The sequence below is a fragment of the Carettochelys insculpta genome, chromosome 1, assembly GCF_033958435.1.
Source record: "Carettochelys insculpta isolate YL-2023 chromosome 1, ASM3395843v1, whole genome shotgun sequence".
NCBI classification, from domain to species: Eukaryota; Metazoa; Chordata; order Testudines; family Carettochelyidae; genus Carettochelys; species Carettochelys insculpta.
In genome coordinates this window covers 215,448,561-215,472,207 of record NC_134137.1, presented here as the reverse complement: position 1 = coordinate 215,472,207, position 23,647 = coordinate 215,448,561, and the positions used below count along the sequence as shown (strand labels likewise).

The 23,647-nt window shown below is 44.5% G+C and overlaps 1 protein-coding gene across 4 annotated transcripts in view; it reads right to left on the bottom strand.

The window, feature by feature from the left end:
- The window catches only part of CBLB (Cbl proto-oncogene B), a 233,845-nt gene that overhangs the window by 43,648 nt on the left and 166,550 nt on the right, over positions 1–23,647 (bottom strand). For all 4 annotated transcript variants that reach the window (XM_074999003.1, XM_074998995.1, XM_074999010.1 and 1 more), the window contains one exon: positions 1,984–2,169. In XM_074999003.1, the coding sequence (XP_074855104.1) occupies positions 1,984–2,169 (186 nt within the window). The remainder of the gene's footprint in view (positions 1–1,983; positions 2,170–23,647) is intronic.

Sequence of the window (23,647 nt, the reverse complement as noted above, 5' to 3'; positions counted from 1 at the left end):
GAAAAACAAACATCAATTGTAAAGGCAAAATGCTAAGAAAATAAACAGAGGGTTTATCACTGGACTGCCAAGCACACACACGAGCTAATACAAAATTCAAAACATGCTCAAAAGTTAAGCTAACTGTTATGTTGGTGCATCAATTACAGGTTATACCTCCCTTGGGACCTGACTGGTGCTGAACCAGGGAATTTTCCAGATGAGGGGAGGTCACTGCTGTTTCCTCTGCTGCTGCTGACTGCAGGACTCTGCTCCAGCAGCAGCAGATGGGTCAGCTCTGACTGAGGGGGGAAGAGAAGGGAGCACTCAAGGGAAGAAGTCGGGCTGCAATCCTAGCCTCTGGACATGAGGCTCCGCAGTTACCCTGCTTCTTCACTTGTGTGGGCCCCTCTCCTCACTCCCTGAACTTTACTGCTGCAAATGAGCTCATTGTAGCACTAGGAAGTGCTTTCAGGACAGCGGAGGAATTGCTAAGCGTGGGGCCCTCCAGCTTTTCCATGTGAGTGCTCCAACCCCAGAGCACGCATGGATGTTGGACCATGGACGTTACCCGATGAGGGAAATCTGGATTATAGATGTCCAACCTGTACAATAAAATGGCTCTCTCATAATAAAAAAGCAAGACACACAAATGCAGTATTTTACATGTTTTTCTTCAGACATTTTCACATACATAATTTTTAAAACTGTGTCTAGATTACCAGTTTTCTTCATCCTCAAACACTGTATCTATTGTGTACCCTTTTATTATATTCTTTTCTAAAACCAACTGCAATATGGATCCTGATTTATCACATCTTAAGATTTTGAAGCAAGAAAAATTATGCAAATATCCTCTAGGACATTATGGAAAAGAGTTTAAATCATTTGATTACAGCATGCAATTTTAATGTAGATAATGACATTTTAAATCTACTTTAAAGTGCTTTCAGTTACTGCTTAATGTTGCAAATCAGGGATTATTAGAGAGACTTGTTCCATCAGAGTGCGCCAGTACCATGGTTTTAAAATAGTGAAATATAAGCATGGGGCTGATTATGCGCAACACTGCCATCAAAATAGCTTGGAGCTAATTCTTTGTGACACTGCCATCTAAGTAAGAAATTGTGTTAGTGTCTCATTAGTTAACTCTGAAAGATGTCACATTAGAGGGATGGCCACAGAGTCTGATTCAAGTTTCACCGAAGGCAATACATCTTTTCACTGATTTAAAGGAGCCTTCCTTTAGCCTTATTTGGTGAACTGGGACATGTTAGAATTACATCAAAAATTTTTAGAAAGCCTAGACGATACACTAGACTTCTGCGTTAAGCAAAGATTGCGTTCCTGGGCAACCTTGTGCAACTCAAATTTTGTGGAAATCAGGAGGAGCCAGGAACCAAGTGGAAGTCTGGCTCCCAGCTCCCCCGTGCTTGCAGGGGCTGGGCAACTGACCAGGCTTGCGTGCTGGTGAGTTTCCTGGCTCTCAGGAGTAGCAGGGAGCCAGAAACCAGGTGGCAGTCCAGCTCCTCTCCACCGGTGGGAGCCAGGAAACTGACCAGCACATCTCTGGTCCATTTTCCAGCTCCCGTCAGTGGAGGGGAGCCAGAAGCCAGGCTACTGTGCTGGTCAGTCTTCCCACTCCTGTCAGAGGCAGCAGCCAAGACACAGGCAGCTGCTCCTGTGGGGACAGCAAGAGTCAGGCTGCTGCTCCTGACAGGAGCTGGGAAACAGACCAGTGAAGCAGCCGGTCAGTATTCCCCACTCTTCTGAGTGGCTGGGAGCTGGAACTTGGCAGCCCGGAACCAGGTGCCAGCTCGTCGCCACTCAAAGTCATGTTCACCTAAGATACGTGCAAATCGAGAGCACGTATCTCAGGGGTCTGTCATATCTGGATGTAGCAAACAAAAGCACTAGCTAATCTTTTAAAAAAAATGCATGCTGAAACTAAAAAAAAATCTCTCATCATTCAGCTAGACAGAAACATGGTAAAATAAGATTTACCTTTGGTGAACTAGTAGGGCTGGCACAAGGCGACCGTGTTACTCCCTTCTGAATGAGATCCAGACGAGGAGGAACTGGTGGGAGACTAAGATGAGGAATTTGCACAGGGTCTGGAAGTGGCTTTCTTCTCTGTGAAAGTGGAGAAGATCCTGGAGAAGTCACCGGTGAATTCTGTCTGTCATTGCACTTCAACACAAAACAAAGCATATTACTAGTGTTTATCTATTCCATTAATATTACAGGCTTCATTGCTTGATTAAGACATTTGATATTTGGGAGGTGCTTGCCATTAGCCACTTGTTAGAAGTGCTCATCATCACCCCACTTCTCTTGATTAAGACACTTCCTTTACAACTCAAAGGACAGCATTTTTAACAAACTGCTGCAACGTCTGCTTCCTCCAACCTTTACTGAGACCCAGCTTAAATAACATTATTGAAAAAGATTTAGAAACTGATAAAAAGAAATGATATATTATTGGAGAACCAGGAACTGAAGAGGTTTATACAGAGAAATAAGGATGGAAAGTTCATTGGCGTACTTGTGAGCTTTCCTCGTGGTAAATGTTTATTTTACATGCAGCGTTCATCTGGGATTGTATTTACTTTTTTTTATAAAACTATTTAATGAAGACCAGTATCAGAGAAGTAGCCTTGTTAGTCTGTATCTTCAAGAACAACAAGAAGTCCTGTGACACTTTATAGATTAACAAATATTTTGGAGCATGAGCGTTCGTGGGCAAAGACCTGCTTCATCAGATGCACGAGTGGGGAGGTCAGGGGGAGGTTTCAGAGGAGGGTATAAAGAAGGAATCTCAGTCAAGACTCCTGCATCTGATGAAGCGGATCTTTGCCCACGAGAGCTTATGCTCCAAAATATCTGTTAGTCTATAAGGTGCCACAGGACTTCTTGTTAATGAAGTCCGATTCTTTCACCTACCACATCGGGGGTGCTGAGCCATTGAACCAAATTGTAAAACCTCTATACAATGGAAACTACTTCATGCCAGGGAGTGCAGCACCCCGTGTACTCCCAGTTCCAGAACCACACTGCACTGTAGGTAATTTTAACATCACACTTCAATCTAAAATTGATTAAGTTCTTCTGGGCTTTCAGTAAACAGGCTCTTCAAGCCAACTTGCATAAGAACAATTATTCCTGACTTGGTTTACGAGTTTCCATGGACCGAATTCAATCTTTATAAATCAGTAGTACTACTACTACTACTGAACTTACATTAATAATTTTTAATGACCACAAGTGACAAGCATTAAACTGAATTTTTCTCAGGCTGTGGTTCACAAAATGTACATTGACTTTGAAAATTAAAAGTTCTCTTTTAAAAGACTATTCTAAATATAGAAAAGTGAACACAAAATGTACCTATAATCGAAAAACAAACCACATCAGTGCAATATAGTGTTAACGCTAGTTTGCTAAGCCAATTTCTCTTCCTATACTTGTTAGTTGGCTATATCTTTTAGCCCAATATTTTTTCTTCTCTAACTCAAACGGGTTCCATTATGCATATTTTTGCTAGCAAATTTCAAAGCAATGCCAGGGTAGTGCGAGAGGCAGCAATGTTATGTAGTGCTACGCAAAGTAAAAACTTAGTACAGCGGCTATGTAAAATGAATCTGCCTCCTCTTCACTATTTCCTTATGGCCCCATTTTGCCTTGCACTATTTTCATCCTCCAGACCTATCTTCAGCACAGGTTCACCAATGGCAGGACCACTGGAGACTGATGATGTTTCAACTACTACCTCCTGTAGATCTACACTGAACTATAGTCTCAACAAACACTTAACATGCCAGTAGCCCGTTAACATGAGCACGCCTTTGCTATCTCTGGGGAAAACTGCAACTGCCTATCCTATCAACAACAGTGGTGGGAGATGGTTAAGAAAGAATGAGTAGTGCAAAGTTTGTCTGAATAAGTGAGAAGAGTGTTTCTGTTCACTTTGCCAAACCAGCTAATTACTAAGGAGGAGTGAACTGGATAGCCTCTTTTCTGGTACACTGTACTAAATTATACCTGTGAAAACCTAATTTGAAGACAATAGGGTTGGACAAGTATCAATGAGGGTCTAATTTAGCCTGCAAAAATTCTTATTGGGGGTGATGATATATAACAAAGGAAGAAGCCAGATTTCAGTTTGTGCTTCAGAGTAAGTTGGAAAAACACTACCACTTGATTTGTGTATTGAGCACATCTGAAGTTGAAATCATCAAAACCTGAGTTAGAGTTGATTTTCTGAGTTGCACTTTCAGGATACTACTAAATTACCTCAGCTGAACAAATTTTTATTTTTCTTTTTGTGTGTGAAAAGAACCAGGATGATAAGCACAATATGAAATGCCTAGACAGATGACTACAAGAAAGGCTAAGTGCAATTTCTGATAACATAATCTGGGTTTTGTACTTCCCATCCTAAAAATCTATAACATTACATGAAACTTTTTCTAGTGCTTCTGTGGATAGGATTTTTTTAAGCATTCTATTGTGAATGCTCCTCCCTTTAAGATTTTTCCCCCCATCTGTTATGCTATTATCCCATTTCACCATGTGATAATATTTAAATGCCACATCTGTTAGTTATGGGACTATTTCTACTCCATCTGCCCTGGCTGGTACTCACAAGTGTTGAAGTAATATGGAAGTTTGTTCTGACCCTTTAGTCTTTGATCAGGCAGGCTGTTTGAAGTCTCTGAGTGGATAATTACACCCTGATGGTGAGGGGCAGAGCTGAACTGTGCTAAGCAGAGAAATCTGGTATATCAAGTTATTTGATAGGCAAATAAGACCAGTGGACAGAGATAGTTGGCAAGAAACATACAGAGGACATGAAACGAGGGAGCGTGAGGCCTTAAATCCAGTTTCTGCTCTACCTATGATTTCAAGATGGAAGGCAGTGGACAAGTGGTGGTCACCCGCAATGGTTGCACCATGCTTGCTCTCTGGTCTGAAACCAGAAGAATCTTCTTGTGTATGAAGTCCAAGGTGGTAACTGCTGGTGGAAGAGATTCTTGGATTGGAGGGGCAAATACACATGCTACTGAGGAATTGAAAGACAGCCAGGAAACTTAAGACCCTCAAATTCAAAGAAGGAGGAGTCAGTCACCAAAGAGTCAGAGAAAGATGATGACAGAGAGGAGGCCTGGTAGCTTTCTAAATCATACTGGCATTCCAAACGGCTGGAGACAGACAAGATTGGACATGAACCTAAGATTGCCTGCGAGTACTAGAAACAAGAGAAACAGGAGAAATTCTAGACAGCTAGAGGTTTCCAGTAAATGACAAGTCCTCAATATGGAAACTGTGAAAGATACTTCTCAAGGTTCAGTTGTTCCAAGGACATGTCGATATGCTCGATGGTAGCTCAGTCCAACCGATAAGAAAAGCAAGCTTACGTGCAAAGAATTCTCCAGACATGCAAGAAAGAGGGTGCAACCTTGCTGGGAATTCACTATCCAGAAGAACTGAAAGAATGCTGTCCAGCAGAGGGGTGGATAACAAACCAGTGTGCTGCCTTTCTGGAGCCAAGACGTGAAAATGTGTCTCAAAAGACTGGATAGTGTTCTGAAGCTGATGGCCTAGGATCCACTGTGGATGGTTTATATTGGTTCTAATGACACTTTACGATGGGATGTCTCTTAGATGACCTCAGAGAACTTTGAAACAAGTGGAAATGGAATGCACAAGCCATCTGAGATCTTTTCTGTCCCACAACTCAGAGAAGACGAGGCAGACAAATCTGGGAGTGAACCACTGGCACAATTAGAGTAGACAAGAGGATGTTAAACTAATCACAGAAGGGGAGGGTAAAAAGAGAGAAGATATGAGCATTCAGCACAAAGCTCGAGATATTAGGGAAAAAAATAAATCAAGGAACCAAGGCCATGAAGAAATTCCTTATTGTCTATACAAGAGGAACTCAAATAGCCCATTTACAAGCACAGATTTGATCTAAATGGTATTATTAAAACCGGGTGGGATGATTTCCATGATTGGAATGTTGAAATCAATGGCTATCAGCTATTTAGGAAGGACTAAGTAGGCAAAAGGGGAGGGAGAATGGCAGTGTAAGTCAATGATTACATACTTGTTTCCAGCTCACAGATACCTTTGAAGAAAATGACCTTGAATGCTTATGGATCAACGTCATACCACAAAGCACAAGACTGGGATAAGTTGGTGTCTACTATAGACCGTCATATCAGGCCACTCAAAAGAATGACTGGCTCCTTCTGCACCTGTTTATAATGTGTGTGCTGGTGGGGGGAGGACAGCGCTGCATAACCCTGGGGGACTTCAGTTCAAGTGATATAAGCTGGAGGTCTCACACCACAAGGGCTAGAACATACGTAGAATTTTTAAGTATTATAACTGACAAATGTATGACTCCTAAATTGTTGCACTGAACATAGGGGAATTTTATATTACACCTTGTCTTGACAAAAAAGAGCTGATAAGAGAAACTAAAGTTAATGGTAGCTTAAATGCAAATGATTGTGACCTGCACATTATAAAAGGTACTGAACAGAGTAAAATCCAGAGCGGTAATATTACAGCAATGTAGCAGTGCAACTACAGTTAAGCTTACACCACAATATCAGTTTAAAGGTCAGCTTTCCACGTCCTCTAAAACGGGATTTCTTTGAGACATGGTGTCCCTCAGGAGGGTGCAGAGTAGTGTCAGTAATCCAAACATGAAATTATTTGACTCCAGGGTTCTAGAGATACATACCCTGAAAAAATGCCATTTAAAAAAAAAGTTTCCAGTAAAAAATAAAATGATCTAATTACAAGCTCCCACGAGAGAAAAGGAGTTTTAGACTGACTAGCTGAAGATTGCTAGACTTTAAAGTACAGTGGCAGTTTCTGGATACCAGGAAGCAGCTAGTGAAGTGTGCACGTAACCTTAACACTGCCCCTCTTTCAGCAATGCCCCAATAGGTCCCATGAACACATGTACCTTTTGCTCTGCCAACTCCCAGTTGTGGAGCTGTACATTCTCTTCACCTTCTTCTACTAATCGTGCTCAAAAATGTTGCCCAAGCCAGCTTTCTTTCTTCAAACAACATGTATTTCACGCACATTCACACTGGCTCTTGACACATGGACTTTCAGAGAGTTCCAAAACCTTCATGCATTTAACCAACTCCCCATAAAGTATACCATTTCAGAACTTTTTACAGCCTTTTTCAACTCTCTGATGCTTACTCACAGGATGCTATCTCAACTCATATTCACACTTTACCAACCCTAAAACTAGCATTCTCTTGATATTCCACCTCACTGTTGCCAACGTTCTTAGCAATAAAAGCCCTATGCCTGGATACTGACATAATCTACACAATTCTACACAGGTCTGATGCACCTGGATCCTGATGGCACACGCGTGCCTCTTCCCTTTGCTCATCCATGACAGGATGCAAGACGGAGTTCATAAAACAATCACAGCTCTGTCACTCATTTCAAAGTAATCCACAGCAACCTCCTATCACTAACACGGCTTTACAGAACAGGCCCAAACTATGGCTGCCACCATTTAATTGGGTTCATGTAACACACTGACTATACCTGGTGTGCATGTAAATAACCCCTCTGGTTACTTTTTGTTATCACTGGGGAATCAGAAGTAAGGTGGTGTGGTGTCTTCTGTTTTTTCTCCTATTCGTTCCTTAGTAGTGTTTGATGGTGACAGTGAATGGGCTGAAAAAGGAGGCAAAGAGCTTACACATTTCAGCAACTGTGAGGCTGGCAGAGCAAAAATGTGTGTGTTAAGCAGTGCTTTATTTGTAAAAAAGAGGAGACAGTACTCAGCTGGCTCCCCGTCCCCACCCCCCAGCCAAACCTGCATGCATGCACGTGTGTGCATGCGTACACCCTCCCCCCACTCATTGGTATTAAGTAGGGCATACTGGGGAATGGCTGAAGGAGGGAGAAGTGAAAGTTGCCTGGGCTACGTTAACTGTGCATTTCCTGGGTTTCAGACAAATGTGTTTTGATCAACTTCACATTCTGCAAGGGAACCACACAGTATGAAGCAACTTTAGATTGTTTTGTTTGTGCGTGTTTGTTTTGTTTGGGGTTTTTTTTTGGCCATCGAACACACCCTTGGTGGTTTAAAACAGCCAATTTCAAAATGCAGAAAATCATTTTGAGCCAAATAAGCTGAAAGGAAGCGTTTAAGTAGATCATCAATGATAACTGGGAATGGTTTAAGAAAATTTTACTAGATGCCCCAAAAGCTGCAACTGAGGAAGGTCACACTGATTAAAAAAAGAGCTAACTTAGAAGGAAAGTAAAGGGAACCATAATTTTACAAATGGAAGAAAGGGGAAATCAAGAGCAAGGGGTGTAAGTCAGAATCTAGGAACTGTAGAAAACTGAAAAGGGAACCAAATGACTTCAAGGAGAAATTTACGGCCAGCAGAGTTAACGACAAGGAGTTTTTAAACTATATTAGGCAGAGAGAGAAAACTGGAAAGAAATAAGAGACTTATCCATGACGGCACAAACATCTACATGTATAAAAATAAAATAAATGTGTTCAATCAACATTTCTGCTTGGTATTTGGGAAAACTGGATGATGCAGTCATATCAGGTAATATTATTTCCATTCTACTATTATTTCAAGAGAATGTTAAACATCGCCTACTAAAGTTATACAGTGTTCGGATTACTAGCAATCAAGAATTTTGAAGAGTTGCTGGACCATTAATATTGATTTTCAATAAGCCTGGTAACACTGGAGAAATTTCAGAAGATGGGAAGAAAGCTAATGTTGGGCCAATATTTTAAAAGGGTAAATAGGAAGACCCAGGTAATTATAGGCCTGCCAGTCTGATATCGATCCTAGGCAAGATAACAGAGTAGCTGATAAGGGACTCGATTAATAAAGCATTAAAAAAGGTTAGTATATTAACGTCAATCAGTGTGGTTTTCTGATAGCTAGATCTTATCAAACAAGTTTGTGGGGATAAGAGTACTGACAAAACAGACTTCTTCCAGGTGTTTGACTTTGTACTCCACATTACCTCAATTAAAAAACAAGAATATACAACTAATGTGACACAAAATGGATTAAAAGTTAGCTAGCTGCTATATCTCAAAATGCAATTGTAAATGGGGAATCACCATGAAAAAGGTGCAGTTGTAGTGGGGCTGCATGAAGATTGATTCCTGCTCCATGTTATTTACATTTCTATCAATGACTGGAACAAAACTATCACTGACAAATTTAACAGGTGACAACAATCAGGGAAGCTGTAACTAAAGAACTCAGGTTAAGAACATAAGAACATAAGAATGGCCATACTAGGTCAGACCAAAGGTGCATCCAGCCCAGCATCCCATCTGCCGACGGTGGCCAATGCCAGGTGCCCCAGAGAAGGAGAACAGAAGACAATGATCAAGTGATTTATCTCCTGCCATCCATCTCCTGCCCTTGTTATGAAGGCTGGGGCACCATACTTTATCCCTGGCTAATAGCCATTTATGGACCTAACCTGCAAAAATTTATCAAGCTCTTTTTTAAACCCTAATAGAGTCCTGGCCTTCACAGCCTCCTCGGGCAAGGAGTTCCACAGGTTGACTGTGCGCTGTGTGAAGAAAAATTTCCTTTTATTAGTTTTGAACCTACTACCCATCAATTTCATTTGGTGTCCCCTAGTTCTTGTATTATGGGAAAAGGTAAATAATTTTTCTATATTCACTTTCTCCACACCATTCATGATTTTATATACCTCTATCATATCGCCCCTCAATCGCCTTTTTTCCAAACTGAAAAGTCCCAGTCTCTCTAGCCTCTCCCCATATGGGACCCTTTCCAAGCCCCTAATCATCTTAGTCGCCCTTTTCTGAACCTTTTCTAATGCCAATATATCTTTTTTGAGGTGAGGAGACCACATCTGCACGCAGTACTCGAGATGTGGGCATACCATAGTTTTATATAGGGGAAGTATGATATCTTTTGTCTTATTATCGATCCCTTTTTTAATAATTCCTAACATCCTATTTGCCTTACTAACTGCCGCTGCACACTGCGTGGATGTCTTCAGAGAACTATCCACTATAACTCCAAGATCCCTTTCCTGATCTGTCGTAGCTAAATTTGACCCCATCATGTAGTACGTGTAATTTGGGTTATTTTTTCCAACATGCATTACCTTACACTTACCCACATTAAATTTCATTTGCCATTTTGCTGATACAGAGCCTTCCGGATTTCTTGGTAAGCTGCGTACTCTCTTTTTTAAACTGAGCTGTCTCAGTTTCCTCATGTAGAAGCTGTTCCATAGCCCAGTCATTTTTATTACCCTTTCCTGTACCTTTTCCAATTCTGATATGTATTTTTTGATATGGGACAAATAGGGCAGCAGACAGCATTCAAGGATGGGCGTACCATGGAGTTACCAAGAGGCATTATAATATTTTCTGCTTTATTATCTATACTTTTCTTAGTGCTCCTAGCAGCACCAGGTTTTTTTTGGATGCCATTGCACAATAAAGAGAAGTTACTCACCTGTAGTAATGATGGTTCTTCGAGATGCGTCCCCATTGGTGCTCCACAACAGGTGTCAGGCTCGCCCGGCGCCACAGATCGGAAATCTTCAGGCAGTTTCTCCTGGATTGCGCATGCGCCGGCGCGCGCCGCTCCCCCGCGCACCCCTGGCCACGTGCACGATCAGGTCCCCGCCAGTTCTTTGACCAACCACCTCGAATGCTCCTGAAAAACACTAGACAGAGATCCGAAGCGGGGAGGATGGGCGGGTGGTGGAGCACCCACGGGGACACATCTCGAAGAACCATCGTTACTACAGGTGAGTAACTTCCCTTTCTTCTTCGAGTGGTCCCCCCCGTGGGTGCTCCACAATAGGTGACTACCCAGCAGTAACCCAAGTAAGGAGGTAGGTAATCGAGTCATGTGCAGCTTGCCCCCGAGAGGACTGCTGTCGACAGACGGGTATCCTCTTCGAATAAGCGATGTAGGGCATAATGCTTGGCGAAGGTGTCGTAGGACGACCAGGTCGCCGCTCTACAGATGTCTTTTAACGCGATGCCCTTGAAGAAGGCTGTTGACGCTGCCACTGCCCTGGTGGAGTGAGCACTGGGCGAGGCCAGTAAAAGGAGTCTTTCGAAGCTCGTAGCACATTTTTATACAGGACACAATGTGCTTTGAGATTCTCTGTGAAGAGAGACCTTCTCATTTTGACCTGGGAGCAAGAGAGACTAGAAGCCTGTCTGTTTTCCGGAAGGACTTAGTTCTGTCTATGTAGAAGGCCAACGCCCTCCTCACATCCAGGAGATGCAGGCGTGCCTCCTTGCTGGAGCTGTGAGGCTTCGGGTAAAACGAGGGTAAAACTATTGGTTCGTTAAGATGGAACTCTGAAGAAACTTTTGCAACAAAGGCTGGGTGCAGCCTTAAGGTTACCGCCTCCTTTGAGAATACTGTGCAGGGCGGCGTTGGCATCATTGCTGCGAGCTCACTCATCCTGCGGGCTGACGTAATTGCAAGGAGAAAGGTTGTTTTCATCGTAAGGAGATGTAGGGGAACTGTGGCTAATGGTTCGAAAGGTGGACCCTACAGCATGCTGAGCACCAAGCCCAAATTCCACGATGGTGGAAGCGGTTTTCGAGGAGGGTACAGGTTTACCAGCCCCTTCAAGAACCTTGTAACGATAGGATGGGCGAATACAGTGGGCCCTTCCTCTGTATGCCGAACGGCTGATATAGCGGCGAGGTGGACCTTTAGCGAGGAGAGAGAGAAAGCCCACCTCTTTTGAGGTCCAATAAGTATTCTAGTATTACAGGTATAGGAACGTCAAGGGGAGCTAACTGCTTGGCGGAACACCAGGCTGTAAATCGAGTCCTTTTCCGCTTGTAAGTCCTCCTGGTGGAGGTCCTTCGGCTACATTCCAGGACTACTTGTACTCCCTCCATACACATACTCTCTAAGGAGCTGAGCCATGGATTAGCCATGCTTGTAGACACAGACCCTGAGGGTGCGGGTGCACTATGGACCCCTGAGCCTGCGTGAGTAAGTCCGGCGCCACTGGTAGAGGAAGTGGTGGGTGGTCCGACATGCGCAGAAGCAAGGGAAACCATTGCTGCCGATCCCAAGTTGGGACTATGAGTATCATGCGAGCTCTCTCCCTTCTGGCTTTCTGCAGAGCCTTGTGGACAAGCGCTGTGGGGGGAAACGCATAAAGTAGGGGGCCCCTCCATGAAATCATGAATGCGTCCCCCAGGGACCCCCGCCCCACTCCTGCCCTGGAGCAGTACGGGGGATACTTCTTGTTGTACTGGGTGGCAAACAGATCGATGTGGGGAAACCCCCATGTACGAAAAATGCACTGTAGCAGATCGGAGCAGATCTGCCATTCGTGCGTGAGTGCGAAGCGCCTGCTCAGCTGATCTGCTTTCACGTTGTGAGCGCCCGGCAAATATGAGGCTTTCAATGTTATGTTGTTGGCGATGCACCAGTTCCACAATCGGACTGCTTCCACACATAGGGCACGGGATCGTGCCCCTCCTTGTCGATTGATCTAAAACATAGTGGAGGTATTGGCGGTATTGATCCCGACTACTTTGCCATGTAGGTAATCTCGAAAATGTCTGCAGGCGTTGAACACTGCTCTGAGCTCCAGTATGTTTATGTGCAGTGTTTGTTCCGCAGGGGACCATAGCCCTTGCGTCACCTTGTCGCCGATGTGTGCTCCCCATCCTATGTGGGAGGCGTCAGTAGTAAGAAAAATAGAAATTCGTGGTTGGTGAAAGGGCACCCCCACTAGCAGATTCTTGGGGTTTTCCCACTACGCCAGGGATCTGCGCACCTCTGTCATGGGCGACACCACCCTGTGGACAGTGTGGGATGCCGGTTTGTAAATGCTCGCCAGCCATTTACTGCAGGCTTCGCATGTGTAACCTGGCATTCTGTACCACAAACGTCGCTGCCGCCATGTGGCCCAGCAGCTGTAAGTACGTTAAGACCGGCACCGTGGGGCTGTATGTGATGACTTGCACCAGCGAACTGATGGCGCGGAAGCGGGCGTCGGGTAGGTACACCTTTGCTGTGATAGAGTTTATGCGTGCCCCTATGAACTCTATATCTTGTGTGGGTTCAGTCTTTGACCTTGCGGGGTTGATAACTAGGCCCAGCGAAGAAAACGTGTCCACTGTGACGCGTATCATGCGTAAGACCTCTGCCTTCGAGGCCCCTTTCAGCAGGCAGTTGTCCAGATATGGGAAAATAAACACCCCCTGTCTGTGCAGGTAGGCTGACACCACTGCCACGGTTTTGGTAAAGACTCTGGGGGCCGAGGAGAGGCTGAACAGAAGAACCCTGTACTGGAAGTGCTCCTTGCTGACCGTGAAGTGGAGGAAGCGTCTGTGTGCTGGGTGGATTGTTATATGAAATAAGCATCTTGTAAGTCGAGGGCTGCAAACCAGTCTCCATCGTCCAGTGCTGTGAGTATGAAGGCAACTGTGATAATCCAAAAACGTTGCTTGCGCAAGTAACAGTTGAGGCCGCGAAAATCTAAGATGGGCCTCCTGCCTCCTGTTTTCTTCTCTGTTAGGAAATAGCAGGTGGTCCACCTCCTGCTTGAGCCTCGCCTCATGAGCAGCGTCCCTGAGGTGAGGCCTAGCAGGAGGCTTCATCGGTGGGAGCAACTGGAAGGAGATCGTGTAACCCATGGCTATGATCTCCAGCACCCTGGTGCCCTTGGTCATAGCCCCGTTGATATTGAGCACGCTGTGGTTGGTAAGCATAGCGTCTTTGCTGAGGATAAATTTTTTTTTCCCTTTATGGGGGAGTATAAATGTCCACGGTTCTAAGTGTAGCTCTCGAGTCCTTACTGGAGTGGAGGACCGAGTCGGTTGAGCCTGCAAACAGCTTTGTGTATCAAAGGGAAGATCCACGATCTTTGCCTGTAGGTCCCTAGGGATACCAGACGTCTGGAGCCAGGATTCTCTACGCATGACCACTGCTGTAGCCGTTGAACGTGCCACCGTGTCCGCCACGTCCAGGGCAATCTGGGCTCCCGTCCATGATGCTGCGTAGCCCTCTTGAACATTCACCTTTAACATCGGCTTTTTATCTTCTGGAAATGAATCCATGAGGGGAGTAAGTCTGGAGTAATTATCAAAATTATGGTTTGCTAGGTGTGCCGCATAATTTGCCACTCTCAACAGCAGGGTAGAAGAGGAATATACCTTCCTGCCAAACAGCTCTAGCTTCTTAGCATCTTTGTCCGATCCCCCCGATTTGTACTGAGAAGCCTTCAACCTCTGCTGGGATGATTTGACCACCAAAGAATTTGGTTGTGGGTGACTAAAGAGGAACTCCATGCTCTTGGCTGGGACGAAGTACTTCTTATCTGCTCTCTTGTTCGTAGGCAGGATAGAGGCCGGGGTCTGCCATATGGTAGTGGCTGACTCCATAATGGCTTCATCCAGCGGAATAGCAATTTTGGATGAAGCCGGGGGTCTCAAATTTTTCAGGAGTTTGTGATGTTTCTCCTGCACCTCTGCCCTTTGAACGTCTTGCATGAAAGCTACCCTTTTAAATAGCTCCTGAAATTGTTTAAGGTCATCCGGGGGAGGGGGGAGACATCCCCGGGGGCCATGGCCTCATCTGGGAAGGATGAGGAGGAACCACTGGGGTAAACCTCCCTCGAACCCTCAGGCTCCTGCGGTCGATGATACACTTGCTCCCTGGAGGATTGTGAAGGAAAGTTTCAGGGTTCTAAAACTAACTCCCCTTGGGACAGCTGTGTTTCCGTCCCCGATCGAGAGTGTCCAGGGGGGTATTGAGTGGCCAGTGGGGGGGGGACCTGCCCCTGGATGTAGGCCTGCGGTGTCTGTGTCCAGCATGATGAAGACAACCATAGCAGCATGGGCAAGGGTCCGGTGGAGACCTGGACCACCCACAGAGTGTGTACCCCCGATGTCTGGGAGACCAAGACCTCCGCAACGACACAGAGGTGAAACTGGCTTGTGATAGTACTCCAGGGGATCCACTCCCCGAAATGGTGAAGATGGCCCAAGCCATGGTGACATTGGTTGGAGGAACGGAGGAGGTGGTTCTGGATAAGCCGGTGGAGACACAGGCCTTCGGTGCGGCGTGTGTATCGCAGGGGGAGGGCTTGGTGTTAACAGCAGCACAGCCCTGTCCAGAGATGGGCTGTGGTGCTGGGTTCTTGATTTCGCCTTACCCCTCCCCTGTGGGGCTGGCACTGCCCCCTCCTGTGCCGGGGATCTCGGCTCCGCTGTCGGCACTGGGCTCGGCACAATCAGCTGCGGTGCCGCGTGGGTAGCTTCCTCCGGCGCCTGCAGGCTCCGTGCTTGGTGCCTCTGCACCGTTGGTGCTGTGGGGGGCCAGTGCCGCCTGCAGCCGTGCCGCCAGGTCCGGTGCTTGCCTTGCTGATGCTCTGGGCGCCGCGCGTGCCGGCTGTTGTGTAACCAGAAGCTCAGCCTCTGCCATGTGCGCTGCCGCTTGCCTGAGTATGCGGCTGGGGGCTGTGTGCGCCACTCGTCCTGCTCGCTGAACCCGTCGGCAAGGATCAAGCCGGGGAGAGTTTCCTCCGTTTCTGCACCGAGGGGGTCAGAGAAGCTGCCTTCCTCTTATGCAACCCAGAGGGCCCTTCTGGGTGAGGCTTCTCCGGCAAGTGTGGCTGGAGAGCCTTATCGGACAAGAGCATTTTAAGCCTCATCTCTCTGTCCTTCCTGGCCCTGGCTGTGAGCTTAGCACAGTGAGAACACTTCTGGGTAATGTGTGATTCCCCCAGGCAGCGGATGCATTCGCTATGCCCATCGGAGGCCAGCATAGCTTCGCGGCATGACTCACACTTTTTAAAACCTGAAGAGGCCATTGCGGTGAGTCCTTTACTGTTAATAGGGTACTTGGCACTTAATCCGTCCCTTTCCACCCCAAATAGCGATCACCGGCCTCCGGGGCAGCGGGCAGCCTAAATGGCCTTCATGTTCGCTCTTCTCTTCTCCGCTCCTCTCTTTTTTTTTTTTTTTTTTTTTCCCTGATATTCTCTGTCTTTGCTTTCTCTCTCTCTTTTTTTTTTAGTAACCAAAAACAACAAATTACACTTAGAAAACAACTATCTAATCTGACTCTGGCCTTAGGCTGAGCGTATTCCGTCTGCAGCCGATGGCGGTTGAGAAGGAACTGGCGGGGACCGGATTGCGCACGAGCCGGGGGAGCGTGGGGGAGCGGCGCACGCCAGCGCATGCGCGATCCAGGAGAAACTGCTGGAAGATTTCCGATCTGCGGCGCCGGGCAAGCCCGACACCTATTGTGGAGCACCCACGGGGACCACTTGAAGAAGAACTGGATGGTTTCAGGGAACTTAATCACATCAAGTTCAATTTCTTGCTCAGGAACAGCTAATTTAGATTTTTTTTTTTTTTTTTTTAAATGTATAGTTGAGTTTTTTTTTCCCTTCCCAATCTGCATTACCTTGGACTTAACACTGGGTTTCATTTGCTATTTTGTGGCCAGTCACCCAGGTCTGTGAGATCCCTTTGTAATGCTTCAGTCAGCTTTGGGTTCAACTATCCAGAGTAATTTTGTAATATCTGAAAATTTTGCAACTTATGAGTATGTTGAATAGTACGAGTCCTAATGCAAATCCTTGAGGGACCCCACTTTTATCTCTCTCCACCACAGATACTGAACATTTATTCCTAGGCTTTGTTTCCTATTGTTTAATCAGTTATTCATCCATGGAAGCGTCTTCCCTCTTATCCTATGAATGCTTACTTTGGTCAAGAACCCTGGACGTCAGAGATTGCCAAGGACTTTCTGAAAGTCCCAATGTACATTACATTCACTAACCACCCTTGCCCACCTGATTGCTGGTATCCTCACAGAATTTTTAATAGATACGATTACTATAATTGATCACTGTCCATGCATGCCTACATGGGGGACAAATGTTCAATAATGGATTCTCCAATATAACAGAGAAAGGTATAGCATGAGCCAATGACTGGAAGTTGAAGCTTAAATTTAAACTACAATAAGGTATAAATTTTTAATAATTAACACTGGAACAGTCAACAGGGATCATGGTGGATTCTCCATATTTGGCAACTTTCAAATCAAGATGGTATGTTTTTCCTACATGTGCATTCTAGAAAATATTTTTGGGGGAGTTAGATGGCGAGTGTTACACTGGAGGTCGGACTAGATAATCATAATATCTTACAATATAGGCATCTTTGTAAACCTTCATATCATCATTATGTCTGCTAAAGGTCTTCACTTCCATTTCCTGGTTGAAAACAGGCTGAATATTTTTTTCTCCTATCTAAAACTGTCATTATTTATAGCCTTAACACTTCCGCAACATGAGACAGACTAAAGGTGAGCAGGTGTTGGCCAAAAGCTGGATGGTGACTGACAAGGAAAGTCCAGGGGCTCCAGAAATACTGTTTATATTCCCTGCAAGGCAGCTCTAAATCAACATCACTACAGAGTGCTAAGAAAAGGGAGAATGGAATGTCGAAGAACCTCACCATTTCGGGAAGGTTTGGGATGGGGGCTGCAGTCACGTATACCAGGACACTATTTGTTTTATTTCCCATTCCCCTGACTATCAGGAAGGGAGGTGAAAGTACACAACCTGAGTGTACCCTCACTCCCTCACAATCAGGGGAAGGGGAAGAGCACACAGCCACCTGGTGCGTGTTGTTGTACTCCCACTTCTGCCCCTGCCACCCTTCCAAAATGGCATCCTTGTTGAAGAAGTCTTAAAATTGGTGGTCCTAGTTACAGTCAAAGGTCCCAAGGTATGTTAACCAGGACAGGATGCAGTACTTGGTGTTCTAACAAAATTCCAATTTCTGTAATACTTTGCAACATTTTACCACAGGAACAGCTACACTGCATTTACAGGTGAAGTAATTATAAGCGTAAACAGCTACCCAGACATTTTAAATGAAAGCTTATGGGCATTCAGACCAAGGCTATTCGTCACAGTAGGATTGTACATCTGAAGCTAGTGCTGGCTTTCAAAATGTTTTCTGAAAAGCAGATATGAGGCAATGGGAATGCCACATTTTGTATATGTCACTTACTGAAGACTTCTGTGTTCTCACTACTCAGTAAAAGGAATAAAGGGAGAATCAAGTTAGTGTAGGAAACCATAAATAAAGTAACAAGTGAGTAAAAGACAAACAAGCACCAAAAAAAAGCTGACAACTGAAACTGCTGAAAACCTTACCCCTCAGAGGGCCCACAGCAATACAGACCTGTGTAACAACTATTCTGTTAAAGAAAACAACACAGATGCCTTTGTAACAATTTGAGCTTCAACAAGAAGGTATGAAGGCAGCAAAAGAGCAGCTACCACTTAATTTACAATAGAATTGTACAAATAAAATGATCTCTCAGACTTGCAGAGAGCCAAAATTGTGCTGCTCAGTCAAATAGGTTTAATAGCAGGAAACTGTGATATCCACTCTCTTAGTGGATGCAGACCTAAGGAGAGAATAGAAATACTACAATTACTGACTACTGTAAAAACAAAAAAACTGTAAAGTAGCACTTTAAAGACTAACAAAATAATTTATTAGGTGATGAGTTTTCAGGGACAGACCCACTTCAGACCATAGCCATACCAGAACAGACTCAATATTTAAGGCATAGAGAACCAAAAATAGTAATCAAGGTTGACAAATCAGAAAAATATTATCAAGGTGAGCAAATCAGAGTAGAGGGGTGGGCGGGAGTCAAGAGTTAGATTAAGCCAAGTTTGCAAAAGAGCCCCTATAATGATCCAGAAAATTCGCATCCCGGTTCAAACCACATGTTAATGTGTCGAATTTGAATATAAATGAGTTCAGCAGCCTCTCTTTCCGAAGTAGTGTAAAAATTCCTCTTCAGTAACACGCAGACTCTTAAGTCATTAACAGAATGGCCCACTCCATTAAAATGTTGGCTGAGAATCCTCATCAGGTTGGGAGGTTGTCTGTAGGAGAGAACAGTCCTGTCACCTACGGCCTTCTGGGGTATGGCATCCTGATTAAGGATAGGTTGTAGGTCTTTAATACTGCATTGCAGTGGTTTGAGTTGGGGGCTGTAGGTAATGAATTAGGAATAATTACCTACAGCCCCCAACTCAAACCACTGCAATGCATTATTAAAGATCTACAACCTATCCTTAATCAGGATGCCATACCCCAGCAGGCCGTAGGTGACAGGACTGTTCTCTCCTACAGACAACCTCCCACCCTTAGGAGGATTCTCACCAACAGCCACAGTCTATACCGTAGGAACACCAGTCCTGGGACTTTTCCTTGCAACAAAGCCCACTGTCAGCTTTGTCCACATATCTATTCTGGGGATACCATCACTGGACCTAACCAGGTTAGTCACAGAATCATGGGCACATTCTCATGTTCCTCAACTATCATCATATATGCCATCATGTGCCAACAATGCCCAGATGTTTTGTATATTGGACAGACTTCAAACTCCCTTAGACAAACAGTTAATGGACACAAAACAGACGTAAAAAAGCCCTCCTGATCCACAAACCGATCAGCCGACATTTTAATGGAGAGGGCCATTCTGCTAATGACTTAAGAGTTTGCATGTTACTGAAGAGAAATTTCCACACTACTTTGGAAAGAGAGGCTGCTGAACTCTCTTTTATATTCAAATTCAACACATTAACACGTGGTTTGAACTGGGATGTGAATTTTCTGGGTCATTATAGGGGCTCATTTGCAAACTTGGCTTAATCTAATTCTTGACTACCCAGCCCCACTGTCCCTCTACTCTCTCATTTGCTCACCTTGATAATATTTTTCTGATTTGTCAACCTTGATTACTATTTTTGGTTCTCTGTGCCTTAAATATTGAGTCTGTTCCGGTATCGCTATGATCTGAACAAGTGGGTCTATCCCACAAAAGCTCACTTAATAAATTCTATTTTGTTAAAGTGCTACTTTACTGCTTTTTTGTTTTAATAGTATATAGACTAGCACGGCTTTCTCTCTGACTACTGTGACTACTGGAAGATCGCATTCTGAGCCAAGTGCTAAAGTAGTTACTTTTGAATTCAAGAGTCTTCTTTTCAAATCCAAGGGCAACACGTTTTTTTAAAGCCTGGAAACTTGACTGATTCAGTACAACTGTGATGATTACAAATTATTGCAAGGAGAGGCAAATATATTTTAAAGATTGCCTCAAGAAATGTCCAAGAAGCTCTGAGCAGATCTGAACCAGCACTAGACTATTCAGAATTACTAAATGAGTAAATTTCCTTGGAACTTCATTAATCTAACTGGAAAATTAGCTTACATAGAACAGCTCCTGCTGTTTTCATAAGGGTGATTATGCCCTAGTTGAATTAATATCATCTGGAATTACTTCAAGGTTTATGGGGACTTAAAACTATATAGAAACAACATGGCTAAGCACACATTCTTCTCGGTAAACAGAGGTGCTTATTTAATCTTTCCCAGACAATCTAACAAAAAGTGTTAATTTATAATGTCTTTTTAGTATATTAATTAAATGATCTCTAATGCAGAGTTTAAAATCTCTTAAATCTAGCATTTATGATTGCAGATCACCTATATGATGTAACTCAGGGCATTTCCCTCTTTCTGAACCTATAACCGTGTTGCCGCAGAATAGCACCACTTAAGTATTTAACATCCCCATTAATCTTAATTGTTCTTTGAACTTCAATACCTACTTGTCTCTATGAGACTCTAAATACTACTAAACGAGAAACAAAAACCAAAACTTCCCCCACTGAAATTTAACTGTAAATGGGCAGCTGGATCAGACTGCTCTATCTGCTCTGAGTACTTGCAAGGAAAACAAAATCAGCACAAAATAAGATCCAGCTGTCTAATCCAGCCTGCCAGGCCCATTCATTCATCTTTTAAAAAATAAAACAATTTTGTTTAAAGTTGTGCAACTGATGTTCAGGTTAGCTAGCCTGGAGCAAAATGAAAAAACAAGTGGCAAAAATTGGTTTTATGCTACATCAGAAAGCAGAGAGGGTCTGCATATTGGAAATATCCCTATTGAATTTTATTTTATTATCCATTCAAAGAGAACATATTTCAGTCCTATGCTCCTGGCTTTTTATGTCAGAATTCAGAATGGTTGGAAGGAGGGAAGGGGAAATTTAGTGCTATATAAAAGTTAAATGATGATTAACTTCTCAAGTTTCCATGGCGCTTTACAGAGTTAAGAAAAAAGGGGAGGTCCTCATCCTTAAGCATTTATAGTCCAAGGTCACGATCCTGAAAACATAAGCTTAACTTTGCATGAGTAGAACCTTGGAAGCCAGTGGAATTACTATACTTAACTTGTAGGGCTCAAATTTGTAAAGGTATTTAGGCACTGCTGTGCTCAATGTTAGAATGTCCAGCTGATTTAGGAGTGCAAACCTTGTTTTCAAAATGTATTTAAGCACCTCAGAGTTTACAGTCAACTGACCACCCCTTTGGAAAATGAGATCTGAGCTGCTAAATAAGCCAGACATTGAGAAGCTGAGGCTCAGTCATGCTGAACTACCTTTTTAAAATCTGGGCCTGTTCACCTAAATGGTAGGACTGAAGCCAAAATTCGATAAACACAGAAAATAGAAAAACACTAAGCAAGACATTACCACCAAAAAATGAAAGGGGGAAAGAATGGAAGAAGGTTAATTACAAATACAAGATGTTGGGGCTTAACAGAGGGATAAACTTAGCCCATCAGAACCCATTATAAGGGGCAGCACAGGCAGTCTGACTCCGGAAAGCACAATGCTTCCTATAAGTCCAAAGCTGCTCTCAGATGCTTGGAACTATGAAGTCAAAGATTTTCCAGTAATTTAGTATAAACTTTGGATCAAAACTACAATAAAATAGGTGAGTCATTAAGACGACACTGACTTGTGAGGAGGCGGAAAAATAGCTAAGATAAATGTTGCAGTCTATTCTTTTTTCAATTGTTTTCTCTTACACATTGGGTCCAAGTTGGAACTTCAGCATTACAGCAATGCAGCACTTCAGAACAATAAATGTCATCACAATTAAGACTGAATTCATAATGCACAAACAATGGGCTTGCCCAGAATTCAAGGGAAAGCAAAAAACCCCTTCAACTTCTTGAGAGCCAAGGTTTTTAAGTCATGTATGATTCATTAAATACACACTTCATCATCCTCTGTACAGAGTCTGCTCCCATGACAAATAGCAGCTTTCAGTCTTGCTGACTTCTTGTAAATACTTTCAGGACAACAGGGTGAATCGAAGTCAGTTTTTGGAGCACTGAGACAATTATTAAACTAATTCAAGTGAACTGGCACTATCTCACCAGACAAAAGTAACTTTTTACAAGGTTTGGAAGCAGAAAAATATGCCAGTATCTTATTAATTTACTTTGAGCTACCAAAATCTGCACTGGGCTCTGATACTTCAGGCCGTGTCTACATATACAAGATCCTCTGGAAGAATCTGGCACTCTTCCAGAAGATCCTTCGAGCATCTACACATAAAAGGTGCTCTTCCAGAAAGAATCCGGTAGAACGTGCCACGTCTTCCGGATTATGAACTCTGCTCCCAAATCAGGAAGAGCATCTTCTTCCAGAAGAATCTTCTGGAAGAATATACATGTAGACATTCCACAGACCCTTCTTCCAAAAGAGCAGTATGCCATGGTGGTGACAAGCTGGAGCTCAAGACACTCCAGGCAGCCCCAGAAGGACTCTAAGGTCTCTGGCTCTGGCCGCATTTAAAGTTGCAAGGACACAGACACAATGTGGCAGGAAGTTGAATGTGTGGAGACAGGTAGTACATGCAGGGCTGCAGCACATGATCCACAGCCCCCTTGCAATGACCAGAGTCTGAGAGATGGCCAGCAGCCAACCACCCTGCGCTCTCCAGGGCAACCCCAGGGAGCTGTACAAGTGGAGCCAGGACCCTGAGCAGCCCACAAAGCACAGGGCCCTGTCGTGGGCAGAGCTAGAGTTCCAGGATCTCCTGGGGTTCTGGAAGGATGAGGATGCCCTCCAGGATACCATGGGGCAATGCATTCGTGTGCCTTGCCAATAGCTTGGCTTCCCAAGGCCACCCTTGCCTGACCAAGTCCAGTGTAAGATTAAAGAACTCCGGCAGGGTTACATGAAGGCCTGGAACAGTGCTCACCAGTCGGCCAGGCCCCAGCCAGCTGTCCCTACTTCAGGGAGCTGCAGGACCTCCGGGTGTGGGATGACACCTACACACCACCATGGACACTGTGGCACAGGAACCCCCTGCTGCACCGGAGGGGGACGCAGGTCCACCTGAAGAGTAGCCCAGACCAACCCCAGAGCCCCACAGCTTGAAGTCCCATCTGGGGACAAATCCTCCAAGGGTTCACTCATCCTTTAGCTGCCCTCTGTCTCCAGTAGCCAGGCCACCTCCAGATGGGCATCCCAACCTTTTCAAGGGCTCCTCAGGTAAGCATGTTTGCATTCCCCTGGGGGGCACACCTGGGCCCCCATGCAAAGCCTTACCACAAATGTTCCACCTCAGAATGTGCCCCGGGGCTGTTGGCACACCTGCAGGTAACACCTGGCACCCTCCCCCATGGAGAGCCCCACAAGTTGTACACATGCATAGGGGGACCTCAGGGTGCATGGCTGT